Below are 20114 nucleotides of genomic sequence, written 5' to 3'. Positions count from 1 at the left end.
AGCATGGCTGCACTCAGGCAGACACTGGAGCAGTAGCTGAAAGCTACTGCCCGATCTGTAGGCAAAGAGAAAACATTGGGCCTGGCTTGGATTTTAAAAACTTCAAAGCCCACTCTCAGGAACACACTTTGTGACAAGGCCACATTTCCTAATCCTTCTAATCCTTTCCAACAGCCTGGTGACTGAACATTCAAATATATGGGTCTGTGGGTTCATTCTTATTTAAACTACCACAGACGTCATAGGCTAGGGGCAAACCTATTGTTTTGCTCAAAGGTCATATTGTCATACTGCCTTCTAAATATGCATCTGTGTGTGTGTGTGTGTGTGTTTATACTCATATATTAGTGCTGCCTTCAGTCTTGGAGAAATTTTTTTACAGTAAGCAGAGAGATCAAGGCAGAGACTCATATACTGGGGTTCAGGAACCACCACATAAGCCACTCAGACACCGATCTCAGATAGATACGATGAAAGTTTATTGAAAGCCTAATTCAGACTGATTGACTAGGGCCATAGAGAGGACTTGGGGGGTGGGGAGCCAGACTGTGATGCTGGCTTGTTCTTAGGTCTGGCTTTTTATAGGAAAACCAAGTGCAGAAGGCAAGTGGGGATTGTTACATTTTGCCTAACTAGTCCAAGTATCATCAGCTGACCTTTAAGTTGATCGGTCCTCACTGAGGTAAGTGTGGTGGAGGTTAGGACTTTTCCGGAGCACTGAGATAACAGGACATGAATACCACAACCATAGCATTGTGACCTTTTAGGAGAATTTTTCAGTGTCAGCTACGAATAATTACTTCTGGGAAGTGAAGTCCGAGAACCTGAAATTAATTTCACCCTTTGAGCAAAATGGAGACTAAATACAAAATGGCTACAGTCATGTTCAAAAGAGCAGGCCTCAACAATTGGTCAGGGCTGAAGAGGTGGCTCAGTGGTTAGGAGCACTGGCTGCTCTTCCCGAGGTCCAGAGTTCAAATTCCAGCAACCACCTGGTGGCTCACAACCACCTGTAATGGGATCCGATGCCCTCTTCTGTAACGCAGGCATACATGCGATAGAGCACTCATATAATAAACAAACAAAATAATTCATATTGGTCAAATAATTCATATAATCACATCACAAAACTCTTATATTTGCTGAGAATAGTGGCTGTGAGTGCTCCATCTTTTTTTTTTTTTTTTTTTTTTGGATTTGTTTTTTTGTTTTTGTTTTTTTTTTGAGACAGGGTTTCTCTGTGTAGCCCTGGCTGTCCTGGAACTCACTTTGTAGACCAGGCTGGCCTCGAACTCAGAAATCCACCTGCCTCTGCCTCCCAGAGTGCTGGGATTACAGGCGTGCGCCACCACCGCCCGGCTCGTGAGTGCTCCATCTTAAAAGACACGCCGTTATCATCACCCCCAAAGCTCAGGGAACATTGTGGAGAAGGGCAGGAAGGATGCAGGAGCTGGAGGATGGTGATGGTGAGTGTGTGAGTGTGTGTGTGTGTGTGTGTAAGTGTGTGAGTGCTGTGTATGTATGTGAGTGCTGTGTGTAAATGAGTGTTGTGTTAAGGAGTGCTATATGTATGTGGGGGGGTGCTGTGTGTGTGAGTGCTGTGTTTGTGAGCATGTGGCTGTAAGTGTGTGGGTATGTGAGTATGCAGTGTGTGAGTGTGAGACCCTGGGCCTAATTTGGGCTCTGAATGTGTCTGGTCACTGGGGCTGCAAGAACCCTTGCTCAGTCCTGTCCTTTCCACCTCTGCTCTCACGACTTAAAACCCTCCCCGTTGAGACTCACCTGCCCTGATGCATTTCCATTTGGATCCACCCAAGTGTCATTTCTAGGGGAGGAGATTGGTTTTGGATTTTGGAGACAGGTTCTTAAGTGTCCCAGGCTAGTCTGGAATCTACTATGTAGCCAAGGATGACCTCGAACTCCTAATCTCCTCCCTTCTCTTTCCAAGTGCTAGGATTACAGAGAAGTACAGCTATGCCTGGTGTAGCCCCTGGAACATCTTGACTTCACACCTCTGGAATCTGGGGATTTGTCATTGACCACCAGGTGACACACAGATGAGGAAGCACTCAGACTGAAGGGCAAGGAGAGAGAACTGTTTGATCACTCCTGTCTCAGGAGTGGTCCTTAGCCTGCGTACTTACCTTCTGCCCTTGCCCCCACCAAACCATGCACCTTGGGGGGCAGGGTCACTGAATCCAATGAGTCTCTTCCCTCGGCCCTTTCCTTGCAGTTTCTGTGCAACCCCCAACTTCTCCTGTGAACACCCGAGTGACTCTTACACAAATGAAGTCTGTAAAAAGCTCTGGAGACCTCCAGAGCTCCCCCAACTCTTCTGTGGGACACAGGGGGTGATTCTCTAGACTGTATGTGTGACTAGGCCTGGGGCTCTGCTCTGCCCACGGACTGACCATCACACTCAGACCTTCCTGCGGCCTCTGTGTTCCTAGTCATCGCTTCTCTGGCTTTCTCATTCACCGTCTCTTTCTTCCAGCCCTATGTTTCCCAGCAGGTCTCTCCCTTCTCCAATCCCACCCAGAACTGCTAGGGACTTGCTGTTCTAACACCAGGGTTATCGTGATTGTTTTTCAAGGCTGGGGATGGAACCCAGGGCCTGGTATCTGCTAGGCTCTGCCACTGAGCTACACACTCAGCTTCCAGGACGATTGTAACTAAGTTCAGACTCAGTGTGGTTCTTAAGACTTAAAGGGTCACCGAATATGGTAGGGCACCCATTTAATCCCAACACTCGGGAGGAAGAGGCAGGCAGATCTGAGCTCAAAGCACATTGTCTACAAAGCAAGTTCCAGGCCAGCCAGGGAATTCTAATGAGGCCCTGTATCCAACCCACTCCCCAGCCCCCAAAGACATATTGGCTCTCTTTTAGCCCTGCAACTTACAACCCACTCACACAAGCAAAACTCTAGGTGTTTCTATTCATAACTACCGTGTGAGTTTTAAACTGCATGCGAGCTCAAGCCCAGGTCTTTAGCTCTAATCAACTGCCACACGGAGTATTCCAGGATCCATACCATTGGCGCTCTCTGTCTGCCATCCACTCAGTCTCTCTCGCCTGTGATTCACTTGTGGGCTTAAGTAGTCTTGAGTGGAGCTGGAGCGCTTATCTCAGAGTGCTTTACCCAGCAGAGTAACAAATGCACATCACTGAGCTAGACACCATGAGTATATGAAGTCTTTTAACCCTGCAGCAGCCACATGGGACATGCTCTGTTTGTTCTACCTTCACTAAAAGTATAGAAAAGCTAAGTGACTTGGCATTTTGCATACATAATGGCAGAGCCATGGTTAGAACCAGGGAGTAGATTTGTGTAGAGTGTAGCTTTTGCTACCCAGTCATAATGTTCTAGGAACTGGCTGCCCTACCAGCCCTTGCCCAGAAAATCACTCACACTCACACAACACATACACACACACACACACACACACACACACACACACACACACACACACGTTGCTCAATTTCTACCTGCCTTTTTGGCTCAACCCCTGGGTGCCTCCAATCTACCATGGCTAGCGTGCCCTTTCCAGTACACCCAGCTCAACATTCTATCTGCTGTCAACTTCAGTTTCTCAGACACCTTCAGTCCCAGCTCAACACCCCAGCTTCCTGCCTGGAAAAGTGGCCGATGGCCGGTCCAACGGAGATCTCACATGGTCGCTTGGCCTTCCCTCTCCCAAGCATGGTGAAAACTCTCCTCTCTCCTCTCTCCTCTCTCCTACATTGGCTGGCTTGCCAGAGACCAGAAGTCCCGCCTATTTCTCCCAGGTCATTGGCCGCTAGTTTTTTTATTGATGTGATCAGGTCAGGAACCAATTGGGGAACAGAACCTGAGCAGCAGTACCAGTCCTACAGATTCGGGACTCTCCAGGGGTTCCTGTTCCTGGGAGCAGAATCCACAGTGGTACCACAATCCCTAGCTCCCGATACTGACAGCACCTCTCCTCAGCATTCAGAGAGTCTGGCCTTCAGTGTTCTCTGTTCCTCATGTGGCAAGCCAAGGATGGCTCAGTGGTAGCATGTGCTTCCTGTGTGTCAGATTGTTCTTGCATGATTCAATGCGGGTGGGGGGCTTGGGGAGTAACTTTCTATCTGTAACAACTGCTCCAGACTCCCATAGCTTTCCCTGTTATCCTGACTGCTGCCATAGAAGACACCACCTTCCACAGCCCACTTAGGACCTCCTTTCACATCTCAAGGCTTTCTCTATACTTTTGTAATCTCTCTCTCTCTCTCTCTCTCTCTCTCTCTCTCTCTCTCTCTCTCTCTCTCTCTCTCTCTCTCTCTCTCTCTCCCCCAGTCCCATCCCTCCCATTTCCCTTTCTGTAGCCTCCTCTTCCGGCCCCCTTGGTATTCACCATGTAACTGCAGACATGCAGATTCTCCCCCGACTTTACACACAACACTTCACAGTTTTGCAGTTCTCTCCCAGCCCTTCCTTAAGCAGGGAGTGTCTGTGTGTCTCTCTGTGGCAGATCCTGCTCTGGGGGCGACCAACCATCCTCGGCAGCAGCAGTAGGGCCACCACTACAGCCTTCCTCTGCTCGCAGAGAACTGCTTTGTCTTGGTGAGAAGTGATCAGATCTGTTTTATTGGCTATACAGAATAGTATCATTTACAGTTAATAATTCATGCTCAGTGTGTCTTCCCAAATGGTCTGTTCCCCAGCTTTGTGACATGGCTGGGTCGGAAAACAGGATGTCATCGATCCCAAGTAGATGCCAGCGGCCTCTCCAGGCCCACGGGAACCACACAAGAGTCAGTGTTTGCTGGTAAAATATGATCGCCACATCTGGTCTTGCAGTAACTCTCTTTGTTAGAAAAGCGATGTTTCAAGATCCTCACCAGAGTCAACCCAGCAAGGGCAAGGGACGGCTTTGCGTGTGACTGAGAGCCTGTGACTGGTTCTACGTTAGAGGTGGCAGAAAAGCACAGGAGTCGGTCAGATGTTCCTACTGAGAGGAGGCTGGTGACAGGGCTGCCGCTCCCCACCAGGCTTATCTCCCTTCCAGTGTCACAAACAGTAAGAATCCAGAACCGAAGTCTAGACAGGAGGTCCACGCACGCTGGCCACGCTGGCTGGTGGCCTGGCTCTGCTATGGTTCCGTGATAGCAGATGGGAGGTCACTAAGCTCCTCCGCCTTCTTCGGATATATTTCCGACACCTTGTTCTTCTTGGAAAAAATCTGGTTGATCTCAACGAACGTCCTGCCCTTGGTCTCTGGGATGATCATGAAGATGTAGATGGTGGTGAGGAGACATATGGTGGCAAAGATGATGAAGCTGTAGGGACCGAGGCCCATCTGTGGGGAGACGGAGAGGGGCCGGCGTGTTAGGGTGTGCTACGGGGCTCTGGCTCGGGGATGCAGGGGATGCAGGGGCCTTGGGTCCCACTCACTTGAATGAATGGGAAGATGAGCCCCACGGTGAAGTTAGAGAGCCAGTGGACGCTGCCTCCAACCATGTAGGCGGCTGGCCGGGAGGACTGCAGGAAGATCTCAGTGATGAACAGGGCAGGGATGGGACCTGAGAGAGAGGACAGAGTGGTGAGGGAGCGGCGTGAGAGGGAAGGGGTGCAGAGAAGAAGAGGAGGACGGGAAGACAGGTAGGTTAGGGGGAATCATTTTCTCGGACAGCACAGTGGCTCGCAAAGGGACCTGGGACCCGTGGGTGCTTTGGCACCCTAGCTACCTGGCCATGGGGGCGGTGAGTAATCTGCAAGACACAAGACTCTCTGAGGTGCTAAGTGAGGATGCAGTGGAGTTCATAAGGATGCCAGGCGTGATGGATGCCAGGCGTGATGGATGCCAGGCGTGATGGATGCCAGGCGTGATGGATGCCAGGCGTGATGGATGCCAGGCGTGATGGATGCCAGGCGTGATGGATGCCAGGCGTGATGGCAGAGACTGCCTGTGGAGCTCACTCTGCCAATCAAACATGGCGGCACTCTCAACCCATTGTGCTAATTACAGCCCCTCCCATCCTGTGCTGGAAGGAGTGAGGGAGATGCCACTTGGGGTCACATCCACCCTCCCTGGGGACTCAGTATCATGAAGGATCAGGATGTGGGGTCACTGAAACCGTGAAACCGGCCAAGGGATACCTACTGGGCCCCAGGGCGTGTCCTATGACGTAGACAATAACACAGACAATGCTGATGTAGGGCATCCAGGAGATGGTGTTCTGTAGGGGTGGAGAGATGGAGTTAGTACGTAACAATGCAAAGGCCAGCTGGGGTGGGAGCCTTGGGGACCTCAGGGCAGAGATGGTGCTAGGATCTGGGAGGAGCCAGTGGCGACTGTGCAACTTGATGGGATCTTAGAAGTCACCTGAGGGGGAGCTGGATTCGCTGGGGGAAGGACACTCGGTCCCTCCACATCTGACGAGGACTACACCTGCTAGGACAAACTCATGCTAGTGCCTAGTCCCTTTACTATGGTGAAAACATAGGCGGGGACAGCATGCGTGTCACTTCTGAGCAGGGCCACCAGCTCAGCTGGAAGCTGCTGTGTTAATCTTTTCCTGAAAAGTCTGTGGCCTTCAGAGGGGCATAGCTTTTGCTGGCCCTTGTAGCTAAGTTACTAACATGCTCTGAGATCATGGACAACTACGTACATAACCTGCCCTCCTCCTGTCTGCTCAGCCTGTACATGTGTATTCTCCCGTTAAGGCAGCAATGGAACCAACCCGACTGTGCCTTGATTCCCTGTGCAACCAGCTCTCAAAACCTAAGCTAAATGCGTAACTTGTACATACGTGCATGTGTGCGTGCACGTGTACAAGTGTGTCTGTGTGTGTGTGTGCTGTGGTAATCATTTGCTGATGGCAGCCCCAATAGGCTAAAAGCAAACTTGAACAACAAATATCCTGTGTGTGTTGGAAGTATCGTGTGGATACAATTTGATAGCCTCTGTGTGTGATTTCAAATGCTATTCTAGTCTAGTCAGGGTTAGTACATAACGCCTTCTCTTGTAAGACTCTGTTCAATGTTTCTGTAAAATAGTTTGAGGCCAGCCTGGTCTAAATAGTGAGTTCTAGGACAGCCAGGACTACACAGAGAGACCCTGTTTTAAAACAAGCAAGCAAGCAAGCAAGCAAACAAACACCTATCCCTCATTCATTTCTATCTCATAGTATTTACTATGCTGTTCAGTAAACAGAATCAATACAGAACAAAGCCCTCTGTTAGAGACAAGCGTCAGAAACACACACACACACACACACACACACACACACACACACCATAATATACAACACAGGCCACAGGCCATAAACTTCAGACAGGTGGGGGACACAGGTGAGAGAGGAACTTCTATGTGGCCTCACTCTTGGTTTAGAGAACCCGAGAGGGTCTCTTCCCGCTTCTCGTTTGATGTGGCACTGCTTTCTCTAAGGTTCCTTTAAGTGGATTGTCCACACCGCGCTCCTTACCTGCAGTGCCAGCGCGACTGTCAGCACGATGCAGGCTGTGAGGCAGGTGGAGAAGCCGATGAGGAGTAGGAATCGCCGTCCCCAAAGCTCTACCACGAAGATCTGGAGGTGTGGGTGTAGGAAGGGAGACTGTGAGCGTCTAGGCCCCGTGCCCAATGCCCTCGTGGGATGGAGCGCCCCCACCAGAGGCTGCTGTCACAGGAATAGCCCTCACTCTCCCTTGACCAACTTTTGAGGGCCAGGAGGAGTGTGTGCCCAGCCACTGGTGTGTCAATAATTATACACCCATCCACAGAAGCCTGTGTTGGCGGGTGGCCAGCGTGAGACCCGGCTGAGTTACTAGGTCCCAGATGCTCACTCTTAAGTGGGTACTCACATCAAGAGCCTCAGTCCTGCCGGGTGGTGGCGCACGCCTGTGATCCCAGCACTTGGAGGCAGAGGCAGGCAGATTTCTGAGTTCTAGGCTAGCCTGGTCTACAGAGTGAGTTCCAGGACAGTTCTCCAAAAAACCAAATACAAAAAACAAAACAAAACAAACAAACAAAAGAGCCTCAGTCCTGTGGTTTGAGGCTTCTGGCCTTCCATAAAGAAGAAGCCAGGCACTGGAGTAAACCCGAGAGACTCTGTCTGCATGGAGGCCTGGCTCCAGGCCCCTCTACCCAGGGGACAAGTTTCACTAAGGAACCTAAACAGAGAGTCCTGGGCTCCCTGCAGGGCCTATGCAGAGACCTTGCACTTCTGACATGTTGGACAACCCTAGATAGAAGAGGTCAGGGCACGCTGTGGGAGCTCTGTGTCAGCGGTCCGTGGCTGTCCCCACTAGAGACAGGGACATGCTTACAGCAGAGCTTTGAGGCTGAGGCGTTGGAGCCCAGGGGGCATGTTGCAATCCGAAGGCCCAGCTCCGGCCAAGGCTGGGAGCTTTTACACTCCTCGGATATGTAGGATACACTCGGAGGATACACTCTTCCTTTGGTGGCTTAAGGACCGTCGCCTAGCAGACACTCACCGTGAGGATGGTCATGAACACATTGACAGCCCCTGTCCCAGCTGTCACATACTGGACGTCGTTGCTTTTCACACCCGCGCTGAGGTAGATCTGGTCAGCGTAGTAGTAGATCTGGAGGAGAACCATGGGGTTTGTCAGAGGGCCTCGAGTGTACGATGGCCTGCCAGTGGCCCCTACACTCCAGCCCCTCAGAGATGTGTGGGAGGATCATCATCAGCACCACACCCGGTCGGTCGCATGCCTCCTTCTGCCCCGCAGGCTCACGGGATGCCCGTACCGCGTTCACTCCCGACAGCTGCTGGCCGGCCATGAGGACGATCGTGGAGATGAGCTGCCAGCGGAGGGACTGCATAGTGAACAACTTCCACACAGAGATGAAGCCCGCCGCCTTCTCGGCCTCATCCTCCTTCCGGATCTCCTCCATCTCCAGGTGCACATCATTCCAGCCTCGGAGGGTCTGCAGGGCTGAGGGAGAGACAAGCGGAGGGCGTGAGCTCAGAGCTGGAGCCCCCGGGGCCCAGGGTCAGGAGAAAGCCTGCCACAAACCTCACCTTTCTCAGCCGCTGGCTCATTTTTCTTCTGAATCAGCAGGTAGCGGGGGCTCTCGGGAAAGAAGGGGAGGAGGAGGAGCTGCAGGCCCGCAGGGACTCCAGTGAGGCCAAGGAGAATTGGCCAACCTGCAAGCAAGGGTTACAGTCACAGAGGCCCGGAAGGAGAAGTGGAGAGCTTTTTCTCCACTCTCTGAACTGTGCTGGGGACGCTGAGCCTCCGCCCTGAGGGAGGACGAGGGCTCTTTGGCGTTTAAATTTGACTCTTGCAGAAGTTTGGTGGCTATTGACACAGTAGCTGAGGCGTGACTAACCACGGCCCATGAGGAGCTGGGCAAACAAAAACATCTGGCAATGCCAAATGTGGGCATGGACATGGGCAAACGGCAAGTCTCCGTGAGCCACATAGAGACCCGTGTTGTCCTTTAGAGACCAGCTGGCTGGGGCATAGAGACTGACCCTGCCATCCCACCCAGGTGTATATATGTCCAGAGACACTCGTGTGGGACAAAGACGCCTGACCTGGAGTGGTCCGAGCAGTGCTGATAACCCCAGAAGCAGTGGGAATGCAAATGCCCACTGTATTCCTCAGCGGGTGGACAGGGCAGCCATCCTGTGATCCTCGGATGTAAGTGAACACTGAGGAAAATGGCGCTGGCCTGGACAGGTCTGCCGGGTGTGGCATGGAGCGTGAACACGCATTGTCTAGTGAGGCCCTTATGCCAGGTTCTGAAGCAGGGAAAACTCCACCCTACCATTTCCCAGGGCAATGAGGTTTAGGTCAGCGCAGTGATCGCCTTCAGGGGAGGGAGGGTGCTGTCGAGGGGCTCACGGCGGCCTGGGGGCTCGATGCAGCTGTCTCTTGACCTGGGGGGTGGTCTCAGGGCATCTGGTTTCTTTGTCTTTCTTTATGTCTACTGGGAATTATGCATCATGTGCTCACAATAAAGATAGCTATAGCACGGGCTGGCCGGATGGCTCAGTGGCTGACAGCATTTGCTGCCCTTGCAGTGGATCCGGACTCAGTTTCTAGCACCCGACAGTGGCTCACGGCCACCTCTAAGGGGGTCTCGTGGCCTCTTCCAGCCTCTGTAGGCACCAGGTATGCACATGGTGCACAGACAGACATGTAAGCAAAACACCCATTTACATTAAAACATAGAATAAGTGGCTACCGAGACGAACGAGGAGTTCTGCCCCTGCTTGGGTCGTCTCTGGTTCTCTAGCCCTTTCTCCTGTGCTCTGGACCACTGGTCAGACATGTGCCTGCCAGCGGCCAACCAGCCAGTCACAAAGTAGCTCTCGCCCTCCATAAGACTCCCTTAGGGGGCGGGAACCAGCCCAGCCCCATTTGACACAGGCAGAGCAGAGTCGGGAGCCCTTGCTGAGAGCACTTAGTTCTCTGGGAGCAAAGCCGGACACACACAGGCTGACTCTGGTTGCTTGTGATGACACAGCGGGCCCTGCTCATCCAATTTAAGGAGGTTAAAGTCACCTGATGGCTGGCAAATAGCCAATCATGTGTCTCCTTTTGATATAGGTCTCATGTAGTCCAGGCTGCCTCGGACCTCTGTCTTCCTGTCTCAGCCTCTCGAGGGCTAGGATTACAGATGCACGTGCACCTTGATGCCCAGTGCACGTGCACTTTGGGTTTTGAGTTTTTACATTTTCATTACATTTACTTATTTATTTTATGATATGTGTGTGTAGACAAGGGAGAAAGAGGAGAGAGAGGAGAGAGGGTGGGAAGGAGGGAGGGTAAAGAGAAAGGGGGAGGGAGAGAGCAGAAGAAAGGAAGAAAAAGAGAGGGAAGGAGATGGGGAGGGAGGGAGGGAGAGGAGGAGAGGGGAAGAAATCCACAGAGGCCATGCATTGATCAGAGACAACTTGTGACATCACTTCCTCTCTGCACGGTATGGTTCCTTAGATCTTCTGATTTGACAACAAGTACCTCTACATACTGAATCATCTCTTTTTTTTTGTTTTTTGTTTGTTTGTTTTTTAAAGAAAATAGACTGTAAGTCAGGATGGCTCAAACCTAATCTACGTCTCAGGCTGACCTTCTGTCCCTCCGTCTCTTTCCTTTCCCTTCTCAACCCTGACCACTGTGCAGCCTTTATGGAGAGCGCCCTCTTCCTGCGCCTCCTCTGGCTGCGCCACCTGCTGGCCAGCCCTGTTATAGCAGAGCAGCTGTCCTAGGCCAGGGGCCACACTGAGGGCTCTAAAATGGGCAAGGTCAAACCACAGCCTTGCCCGGCAGGAAGGTCACAGACAACGGTGGAGGTCTAACACGCCACCCTTTTTCAGTTCCCTAAAGGCAGAAAGGATTTCAAAAATCTTGTCTCCTCTATCCAGGCCTAGAATGTTTTCTTCTGGACAGAACCGGCCCTGCCCTCCTGTGGGACCGTGAAAGGCAGTCTGTGGCCCGCTTGAGCGAGGCTTACTCCAGCGACCCAGAAGAATATTCTACAAGGGACGGAACATGAGCCATGCTCCCAGATACTCAGGCTCCTGACACCAACTCCATACTCCTGAGTCCTCAACTCTATAACCCTGTAGTCATCAGTGAGGTAGGGCCAGGCCCCCAGTGTTCTTGGCTGGACTCCACCCCACAGTCACCTGGCTACAGCCAGGTTTTCCCCGCCCCACAGTTACCTGGCAACAGCCCACTATAAAAAGGGCTGTCAGGCCCCTCCTAGCTCTCTTGCCCCCTCTCTCTTGTCCCTGTCTCTTGTCCCCCTGATCCCCCCTTCTTCTCCCCTCTTTCCACGTGGTCACGGCCAGCTCTCACCCCTCTATCTTTTCTTTCTCTCTTTACTTCTTTATCTCTTTTCCTACTTTTCTGTGCCCTCCCCCCAGCCTTTGAGCGGGAGGTTCAAGAACTCTGTTAACCACTGCTTCCCACCTAGGGTGGGGCACTTGACCAAGGTGAAGCCCATTGTTCTCCAAGAACCTGTGGCTTCTAGCTGCCCCCTGTCGCCAGGCTCCTGTGGAGCCAGTGAACCAGTTCCGCAGACCTGCTTCCAGCCTTGGGGGAACGATCTTCCCCCCGCCTATATATTTGGAGCCCCCCCCCCCCAACAAACTTTGAGCCTTGAGCAGGAAATCTTGTCTTGACTCCATGTTTCTCTTGCCACCCTGTTCCTATCCCCAGCTTTCCTTCCAGGGAACTTGGTAACCCAATCGAGTGTAGCCACGGGCGGCCCCACTTTTCTATAGTAAAGCTTTGAAACTGTGGGCTGCCTCTTCTTATCAAAAGCCTCTGTGTAGGAGCAATGGAAGTGGCCTCAGTGTCTCCAGCCGCCAGACGGGGCCAAAGGCTTCCCCCCTCCTCGCCAGGCTTCCCCCCACAGGCACTCAGGCCCACACCAGAAGGCCCTGCCTTCTAGGCAAGAACCTCCCCACTAGCCGGACAGCCTCCCTCCACAGGTACACGGGCGGGCGGTCGCCATCCCTACACGGGTACCCGGCCCCTCCTGCACAGTGCAGTGCAGTGGAGTGTCTGCTCCTGTTGTTCCCTGAGCCTCAACCCCAGGCCATCCATTTTAGGTCCCATCTCCTAGGGATAACAGGGCACCTTGATGGGGGTGTCCTGGACACGTGCCTGGACGACAGGAAGACGGGGGCGTGGCAAAGTGACACAGAGCCAGGCTCAGGCTGTAGGGCCTGAATCTTAACAGGACTTTGCACATGTTTCCAATCTGCAGAGTCTCAGGTTCTGTTATCTGTAAAATGGGTGTGTTTAAAGTACAAGATCTCCAGGTGCTGCTCAGAGGAACAGATGAACTATTACAGAAGTCATGGCGCCCAGGCCACGGCAGGCATGGTCACTGCGACTGATCTCCCTCGCAAGGTTAAGGCTCAAAAAGAAAGACAGGAAAGTAGGAACTAAGAGAGAAGAGATGGGAGTAGGGCTGGGCCCAGTTGGGAGAGTGTTTGCCTAGCATTTGCATGATCTCTGTGTTTGGTCTCCAGAACCACATAAAATGGTTGTAGTCTTGCCCACCTGTAATCTCAGGACTTTCTGGGTTGAGGCAGGAGCATCAGGAGGTCAAGACTCTGACTACCATGTGAGTTTGAGACCAGCCTGGCTTACACGAGACCTCGTCTCAACAACGGAAAAAAGTGTCTCAAGACTCAAGACAGAGAAAGAGAAGGTACCGGTGCCACCCATCAGTGGTCGTGTGCAGTCTGAGAGTGTGGCTGGTTGCCTAACTAGCGGTTCAGGGGGAACTAGGCCCTTCCTGTTCAGTTGAGATGCCTCGATGTCTTCTAGAAGGAACTTTTCACCATGTGCTTGTTTATGTAAAACCTGCGTAGTGAGCTCCGGAATAGCTCATGGACAAAGGACAGTTTCCACTGGACGGGACAGGGATGTCAGCAGGCAGAAGCTTCCAATAATGGTGGGAGGTAGGGGCTCTGGGGAGAGGGAGCGGGGCTATGGGCGAGGCGGGGCCTCTTCTCACCATCCTCATTGGCCAAGAGACTCCGAAGGCCGAACAGCTGGGCCACCAGGATGCCAACAGTGATGAAGAGCTGAGGAACCACTCCCAGAGCCCCTCGCAGGTTTTTCGGGGCCAGCTCCCCTAAGTACATAGGGACCACGTTGGAAGATATACCTGGAAGGAGAGTCGCCGTGAGAATACATCCAGGAAGGCTGGAGAGCTGGCTCAGAGGTTAAGAGCACTGGCTGCACTTCCGGAGGGCCCAAGATGGCTCACGACCATCTATGGTGAGATCTGGTGCCCTCTTCTGGTGTGCAGATATACATGCAGATAGGGCACTGTATGCATAATGAATATATCTTAATAAAATAAAATAAAATAAAAAGAACATAACCAGGAAAATGTCTGGTGGAAACCAACTGTGTCTTCAAAGACTCAATGTACCTAGCGAGGTGCACTATCTAGCACACACACATACCCTTAAAATGGGATCATTCGGTTGGTACGTGCTTGCTGTACAGGTAAGGGGACTTGAGTTCAATTCCCAGAATCCACAGAAAGTTGGGTATGAGGTACATATAGGTAATCCCCATGCAGAGCAGCCGGGCCTATCTATCTCTGCAGTTCGAAGGCCATCCTGGCCTGACCAGTGAAAGACCCTGCCTCAAAAATATGGAGAGCCCCTAAAAAGCACCCCCCCCAGAGGTGGACCTCTGTCCTCCACACACCTGTGTACCCTGCCTCTCACACACACCACACACCCTCCCATAACACAGTGAGTGAGTGAGTGAATGAATGAACAGCCCTTACAAACACTTCTTCTAACTCCCTTACACATCAAGGAAAGAAATGACAGGCTCGAAGCTCCTGACAGGAGTATTTGCTTCTTGGCTGTGTTGCCTGGGGGCGCAGCCCAGCCAGACCCTACTCCCTGCTCCTGACTTGCCCAAGTCGAAGAGGGAAGATTGGACACGCCCTCTCCTTTGCCTCAGGGAGAAAAGAATTAGCCATGGAAAGGCACAACAACAGCCCTGCCCACTGGCTTACTTTCTGGGCATAACGAGTGACAATGAACCCCTGCCTTAGGCGGCTAACACACATAGCAGGCAGAAGGTTAGATCCAGGCCAGCCTGGGATACAAAGGGATACCATGCCTTAGAAAAGCTTTGAGCGGCAGGTTAGCTCAGAAGAAAAGCTTAAAACATAAAAAATAACAAATTTCAGTATATATGTTTGAAAATCTGCATTTCTGGGATTTATGTAGGCTGAGGCTACTCTGAACCCCACTATGTAATGTTTTAAAAGGTTTATTATTATTGTTTTTAGTAATGTGGTTTGATGTGTGTGTTCAAATCCCCTGGGAGCTGGAGTTATAGGACCGTGGGTGGTTGTGAGCTGCCCGACCTGGGAACTAGGAACTGAACTCAGCCATCTCTCCAGAGCCTGCTACTATGTAATCCCGTAAGATTTCCCATCTATCAAAACACGACTCTTTTGGGAATAAATAGATGAAGCCGGGGGCTGGTGGGATGGCTCAGGGGGTAAGGCACCAGGTGCCCCAACCCTCGTGATCTGAGTAGGGTCACACATGGTGGAAGGAGAGAGGTGCATGCCTTCGTCCCCCCATGAAATAAACAACAACAACAACAAAAAACCAAAAACAAACACAAATGCAACAAAAATGTAAGAGCTCAGCAGTTAGGAGAGCGGGCTGCCGGTGCGGGGGTCCTGAGTTGGGTTCGCAGCGCCCTCACCAGGCGGCTCACAACAGCCTGTGACTGCAGTTGCACTGGATCCGATTCTCCTGTCTGCTGGCACCTGCCCCCTCCCCCCAGATAATAATAAAATAAATATTAACAAAAAGCATAGGCGGGGCCCTGGGAGACGAGAAGAGTGCGTGTCTAGTGTGCACGGGGCTGTGGGTTCCGTCCCAGGACGAAAGAAAGAAGGTAAGGAAGCTCGTGGTTTAGCTTAACGGGGAAAAAAATAAATAAAAGAGGGCCAGGCAGGATGCTCCACAGGCAAAAGCTCTTGAAACAAAACCCACCAACCTGACTTTCACCCCACACGGTGGGAGGAGAGAGCTGACTCCTGCCAGTTATCCGCTGACCTCCAAAGCGGGTAGTGGCAGGTGTGTGCCCGTCACTCCACACTCAATAAATAAATGTAAAAAAATAACAGCAAGGACAAAATGAGAACAAGTACAAAGGCCTGGTAGGTGTGTCTGGATTAAGTTCATTCACGTGTCCAGAAGCAATCTCTACTTTGTATATTTTTTTTAAGAGGAGGCTTTCTTTATGTAGCCCATGCTAGCCTCAAACTAGAGGCCCTCCTGTCTCAGGCCCCCAGGGCTAAAATTACAGGGATGCTGCTCTGCTGGGATAGACCCTGCAGACCAAAGTGGGAAGACCCTAGAGTTAAATTGGCGCGGGACAGGGCGGGGCGTGGAGGAAAGGGGCGGGGCGTGGGAGGGGCATGGGGTGGGGGGTAGGGGGGGAAAGCCTTCAGTCCTCTTGCCAAGGAGTTGATCAACAACAAACCCATGAACTGTGAGCCTCCGGCAAGCAAACCTCAGCTACCTTTGCTCCCCAGTCACGGCTGGGCTGCTTCATTCTCAGGAGAGCTATGCGGCTGGCGAAGGCGGTCTAAGGAGCTTTCCAGAAGCCGCTTGTCATCTCCTGCCACGGCTAACATCCAGAGAACCCTCTGACTGGGGCCTCACCCCAGTAGCCACTGGGCTCCTCCCACCGAGGGCCACCCAGCACACACCCCTTGGAGCCCGTGGTGCTGATAAGGAAGCCACGGGCTCATTATCATGTGTGATGGCCATGTGTGATGCACACGTGCCCGTGCCCTTCCTGGGAAACACCCGGGAGGAGGCGGGGGAGGGGCGCTGGTAGGCGGTTTTCTGATTTTGTTGACTGTTATACTTACTATATACCTATAATTTATCATTTGTCTTATGAACAAAACAACAACAACAACACAAAATCCAAATGTCTGCTGTTAAGGCGGACATTAAAGTGATTTGCAAAGGTGTGGAATGATGTCACCTCCGTGGGAAACTTTTGTTAAGTCCATTTAGGTAGGGCAGCCTGGTCTTGAGGCCTTCAACTCAGCACGCTGGCAATTGTATTGTTTTGTTTTCCGGCTGACTATCTTTCTTTCTTTTTTTTTTGTTTTTTTTTTTTTGTTTGTTTGTTTGTTTTTTGGATTTGGTTTTTTCGAGACAGGGTTTCTCTGTGTAGCCCTGGTTGTCCTAGAACTCACTCTGTAGACCAGGCTGGCCTGGAACTCAGAAATCCGCCTGCCTCTGCCTCCCAGAGTGCTGGGATTACAGGTGTGCGCCACCACCACCCAGCCCTCTGTTACTTTTTATTTTGCTTTGAGACAGGGTTCGCCCGAGCCAACAGAGAGTCCAAGCCAACCTTCAACTTCCAATCCTCTGGCCTTTGCTTCAAGTAGCTGGTATCATAGGTGTATGGCATCTGTCCTCTGTCTCTGTCTCTGTCTCTCTCTCTCTCTCTGTCTGTCTGTCTGTCTTCTGTCTTTCTCTGTCTCTACTGCCCTCTCAATGCCCCTCCCCATTCCCTGGTACCTCAGAGGGGGAAGGGATGCCTCAGCATGGGCCCACAGAGGTGCCCTTTCCCCCACATACCGCGCCTCCACCAAATGTATTCCTGGTTTCTCTTTCTTTTTATAAAACACAACAGCAAGTACTTTTACTTGATGAGCCATCTTACCAGGCCTACTTGTGGGATTTTAGCTGTGATTTATTGGTCACAGTTTATCGTCATCATCATCATCATCATTGGAAACCTATCCTGAGTGTTCCTAATCAATGGAAAAGAGACTGTACCAGCTCACAGCTGACAATTTCTGGAAGTTTTCTACCTCTTGAAAAGCTTTTGCAGGGAAAACCAAAGGCAGAAAGAGACAAGCCAGATGAAGATGTGACAGATGACTGCCCACGCGTTCTCAGGGGCGTGGTGGGGGCAGGGGGGACATGACTCAGTACTGAGTGGAGTCTGCCCAAAGGCTATAGTTCCTCCCCCACATATGGTTACCCTCCTCCCATACACACACACACACACACACACACACACACGTACGCACGCGTACTCACATCCTGCAGTTCTTCACTTTGGCTGGCCTAAGCTAACTATAGTAGATCAGGCTGGCCTCAAACTTAGAGAGATCTCTACTTGCTGAGTGCTGGACCAAAGGTGTGCACCACCTCTGGCAACAGCAGCTTCCGGGTTTCTCTGCCTGCTAAAGGACTTGAGGCATTCGCTTACATCTAGCTGAATCATCCCTCTGCCAGTCAGACATCAGCTAGATGGGGATGCAGGGGGTCAGCGTTCAGGAGGTGCCCGCCCTGCTTCTGAAGGATCCTGAGGGCCGGCAAGGCCTCTCTTAACTGGGCACTGGGAAAGGCTGACTGTCGGGAAGCCACAAGGGCAACTTTAAAAGTGTCTCCTTTTCTAACAATTAGGGAAGAGCTTTCTAAAGCCAATGCAGCCCTTCCCTGCAGCCTAGGCTGAGGAAGCTGTGTGTGAGGCTTATGAACCAGCTCCTCAACCTTTTAAAGACCACAAATCTCGGCTTTAAAAAATTACAGAAATTGGTCTGGAGAGAGGGCTCACCAGTGTGTGAACACTGGCTGCTCTTCCAGAGGACCCAGGTTCAATTCCCAGCAACCACATGGCAGCTCACAACTGTCTGTAACTGCAGGTCCAGAGGATCTGACACCCTCACACAGACACATATGCAGGCAAAACACCGAGCACATAAAAATAAAGAAAAACACAACAATTCAGAAATCTGTTGTTTGACTTGGTCCTCTTACACACACACACACACACACACACACACACACACACACACACACAGATAAACAACAACTGAAATAGAATTTCATGAAACCTTTCCATTCTCATGATGTAGGACAGTCTACCAAACAAAGACACCGCTCACTAAATGACGCTACCCTCCCACGGGCCATTATCTTAGTCAATGCTCAGATACTGAGAAGTAAGACCAGGCTGGAATCCTTCTAAACTCAGGGTTTGTAGTTTCCTCATAGAAAGAGCAGCTTTCCTGGACTAGGAATTGTGGCTCAGTGATAAAGTGATTATTTAGCTTTCACAGAGTCCTGGATTCAATCCTAGCTTTGGAAAAACAAAGCAAAAGACAGCTTCCCCCTTGGGGAGCACCGGTGTGCAGGTCTGTCATTAGTCTCTGTGCTTCAGAGGCCGTGGGTGGCATCGGATTCTTGGGAGCCGCCTGGTAGGGTTCCTTACCTGCGCATATTCCAACCAGAAGTCTGGAAGCAATTATTAGCTCAAATGATTGGGCGAGTTGGCTGCACCCCATTAAGATGGCCGGCACGATGGAGAATATGTTGTTGAACAGCAGGGCCCCTTTTCTGTGGAAGGTAAAGGTTGGGTTAGCTCAAGGATCCGTTCATTCATCTATTGCATGGCTTGGTCAACAGACACTCCTTAATGTCTGCTCTCCGCAGCGTCCCCTAGTTACAGTTACAGCAGTGAGCTTTGCTGGGCCCTGGACCTGACAGAGGTCAGGTGCATATCCTGCTGTGGGGGCAAAGGTCAGAGGGCACTGGTGACGGGGACAGAGAAACATGGACTGAAATACAAGGCCTGGGCTTGTCCCTGGGCCGTAGCCGTAGCACTCAGAAGACTGAGGTTATGCGGATTGCTGGACCTGGTAGTTCAGGCCAAACCTGGCAGCACAGGGTGGAGGCTGTTTCAAAAACAGACAGACTTGGCGTGCGGCTTGGGGGTAGAGTAGTTGCTTAACACGTGCAGAGGCCTGGATTCAGTTCCAGCACAACAATCAGAAACAAGACAAACAAACAAACAAACAAAAAACTATTAGAATGTAGACTAGAGGCCACTGTCTTGCAGAGGCCCTGGGTTCAAGTCCCGGCACCCACATAGCACCTCACAGTCACCTGTAATTCCAGTTCCAGGGGAACCGGTACCTTCTTCTGGTCTCCTGGGCATCAGTCACACATGAAGGCAAAATGCCCATAAACATCAAATAAAATGAAGGATAAAAAAAATTTAAGAAACAAATAAAAATGAATCTAGGCACAGATTTTATACCCTTTACAGATAGTAATTCAGTAAGATAATAGACAAAAGTGTAAAACTAGAAGATTCTAGAAATATAAACTCTAGGTGGCTTTGAGATGAGTTTTTAGATACAATGCCAAAGTATAATGCATGGGAGAAAGAAAGGATGCTTAAAATGAAGGGGGGAAAGTTGAAAAACAGGAATTAAGACAACAAAAAGCTAATATGGACTGAGGTCGCCTTAGGAAATGCGAAAATATAAACTGATGTAAAATAAAAAAAAAATCACAAACACAGGGCTATTAGAAAGAGGCAAACAGGGAGCTGGAGAGATGGCTCAGTGGTTAAGAGCACTGACTGCTCTCCCAAAGGTCCTGAGTTCAATTCCCAGCAACCACATGGTGGCTCACAACCATCCATAATGAGATCTGATGCACTCTTCTGGTGTGTCTGAAGAGAATGATAGTGTACTCACATACATAAAATAAATAAATAAATCTTTAGATTGGAGCAAGCAGGGCCAACCAGAGTGAGCAGAGGTCCTGAATTCAAAATCCCAGC

At 51.1% G+C, this 20114-nt stretch overlaps 1 protein-coding gene across 5 annotated transcripts in view; it reads right to left on the bottom strand.

Annotated features, from left to right (window-relative positions):
• Positions 1-4587: 4587 nt before the first annotated feature.
• Slc2a5 (solute carrier family 2 member 5) overlaps positions 4588-20114 on the bottom strand; it is a 34350-nt gene continuing 18823 nt past the window's right edge. For 4 of the 5 annotated variants that reach the window (XM_052178227.1, XM_052178225.1, XM_052178228.1 and 1 more), the window contains 9 exons: positions 18756-18880; positions 13474-13626; positions 9011-9136; positions 8737-8924; positions 8460-8570; positions 7451-7552; positions 6127-6202; positions 5418-5545; positions 4588-5322 (listed from right to left, as the gene is read on the bottom strand). In XM_052178227.1, coding sequence (XP_052034187.1) covers positions 5116-5322; positions 5418-5545; positions 6127-6202; positions 7451-7552; positions 8460-8570; positions 8737-8924; positions 9011-9136; positions 13474-13626; positions 18756-18880 — 1216 coding nt within the window. In that variant the 3' untranslated portion in view covers positions 4588-5115. Of the gene's footprint in view, positions 5323-5417; positions 5546-6126; positions 6203-7450; positions 7553-8459; positions 8571-8736; positions 8925-9010; positions 9137-13473; positions 13627-16031; positions 16146-18755; positions 18881-20114 lie in introns of those variants that run through there. The other variant, XM_052178229.1, reaches the window with a different exon arrangement.

Source organism: Apodemus sylvaticus, chromosome 3 (genome assembly GCF_947179515.1).
Source record: "Apodemus sylvaticus chromosome 3, mApoSyl1.1, whole genome shotgun sequence".
NCBI classification, from domain to species: Eukaryota; Metazoa; Chordata; class Mammalia; order Rodentia; family Muridae; genus Apodemus; species Apodemus sylvaticus.
This window is presented reverse-complemented; position numbering and strand designations above follow the sequence as displayed.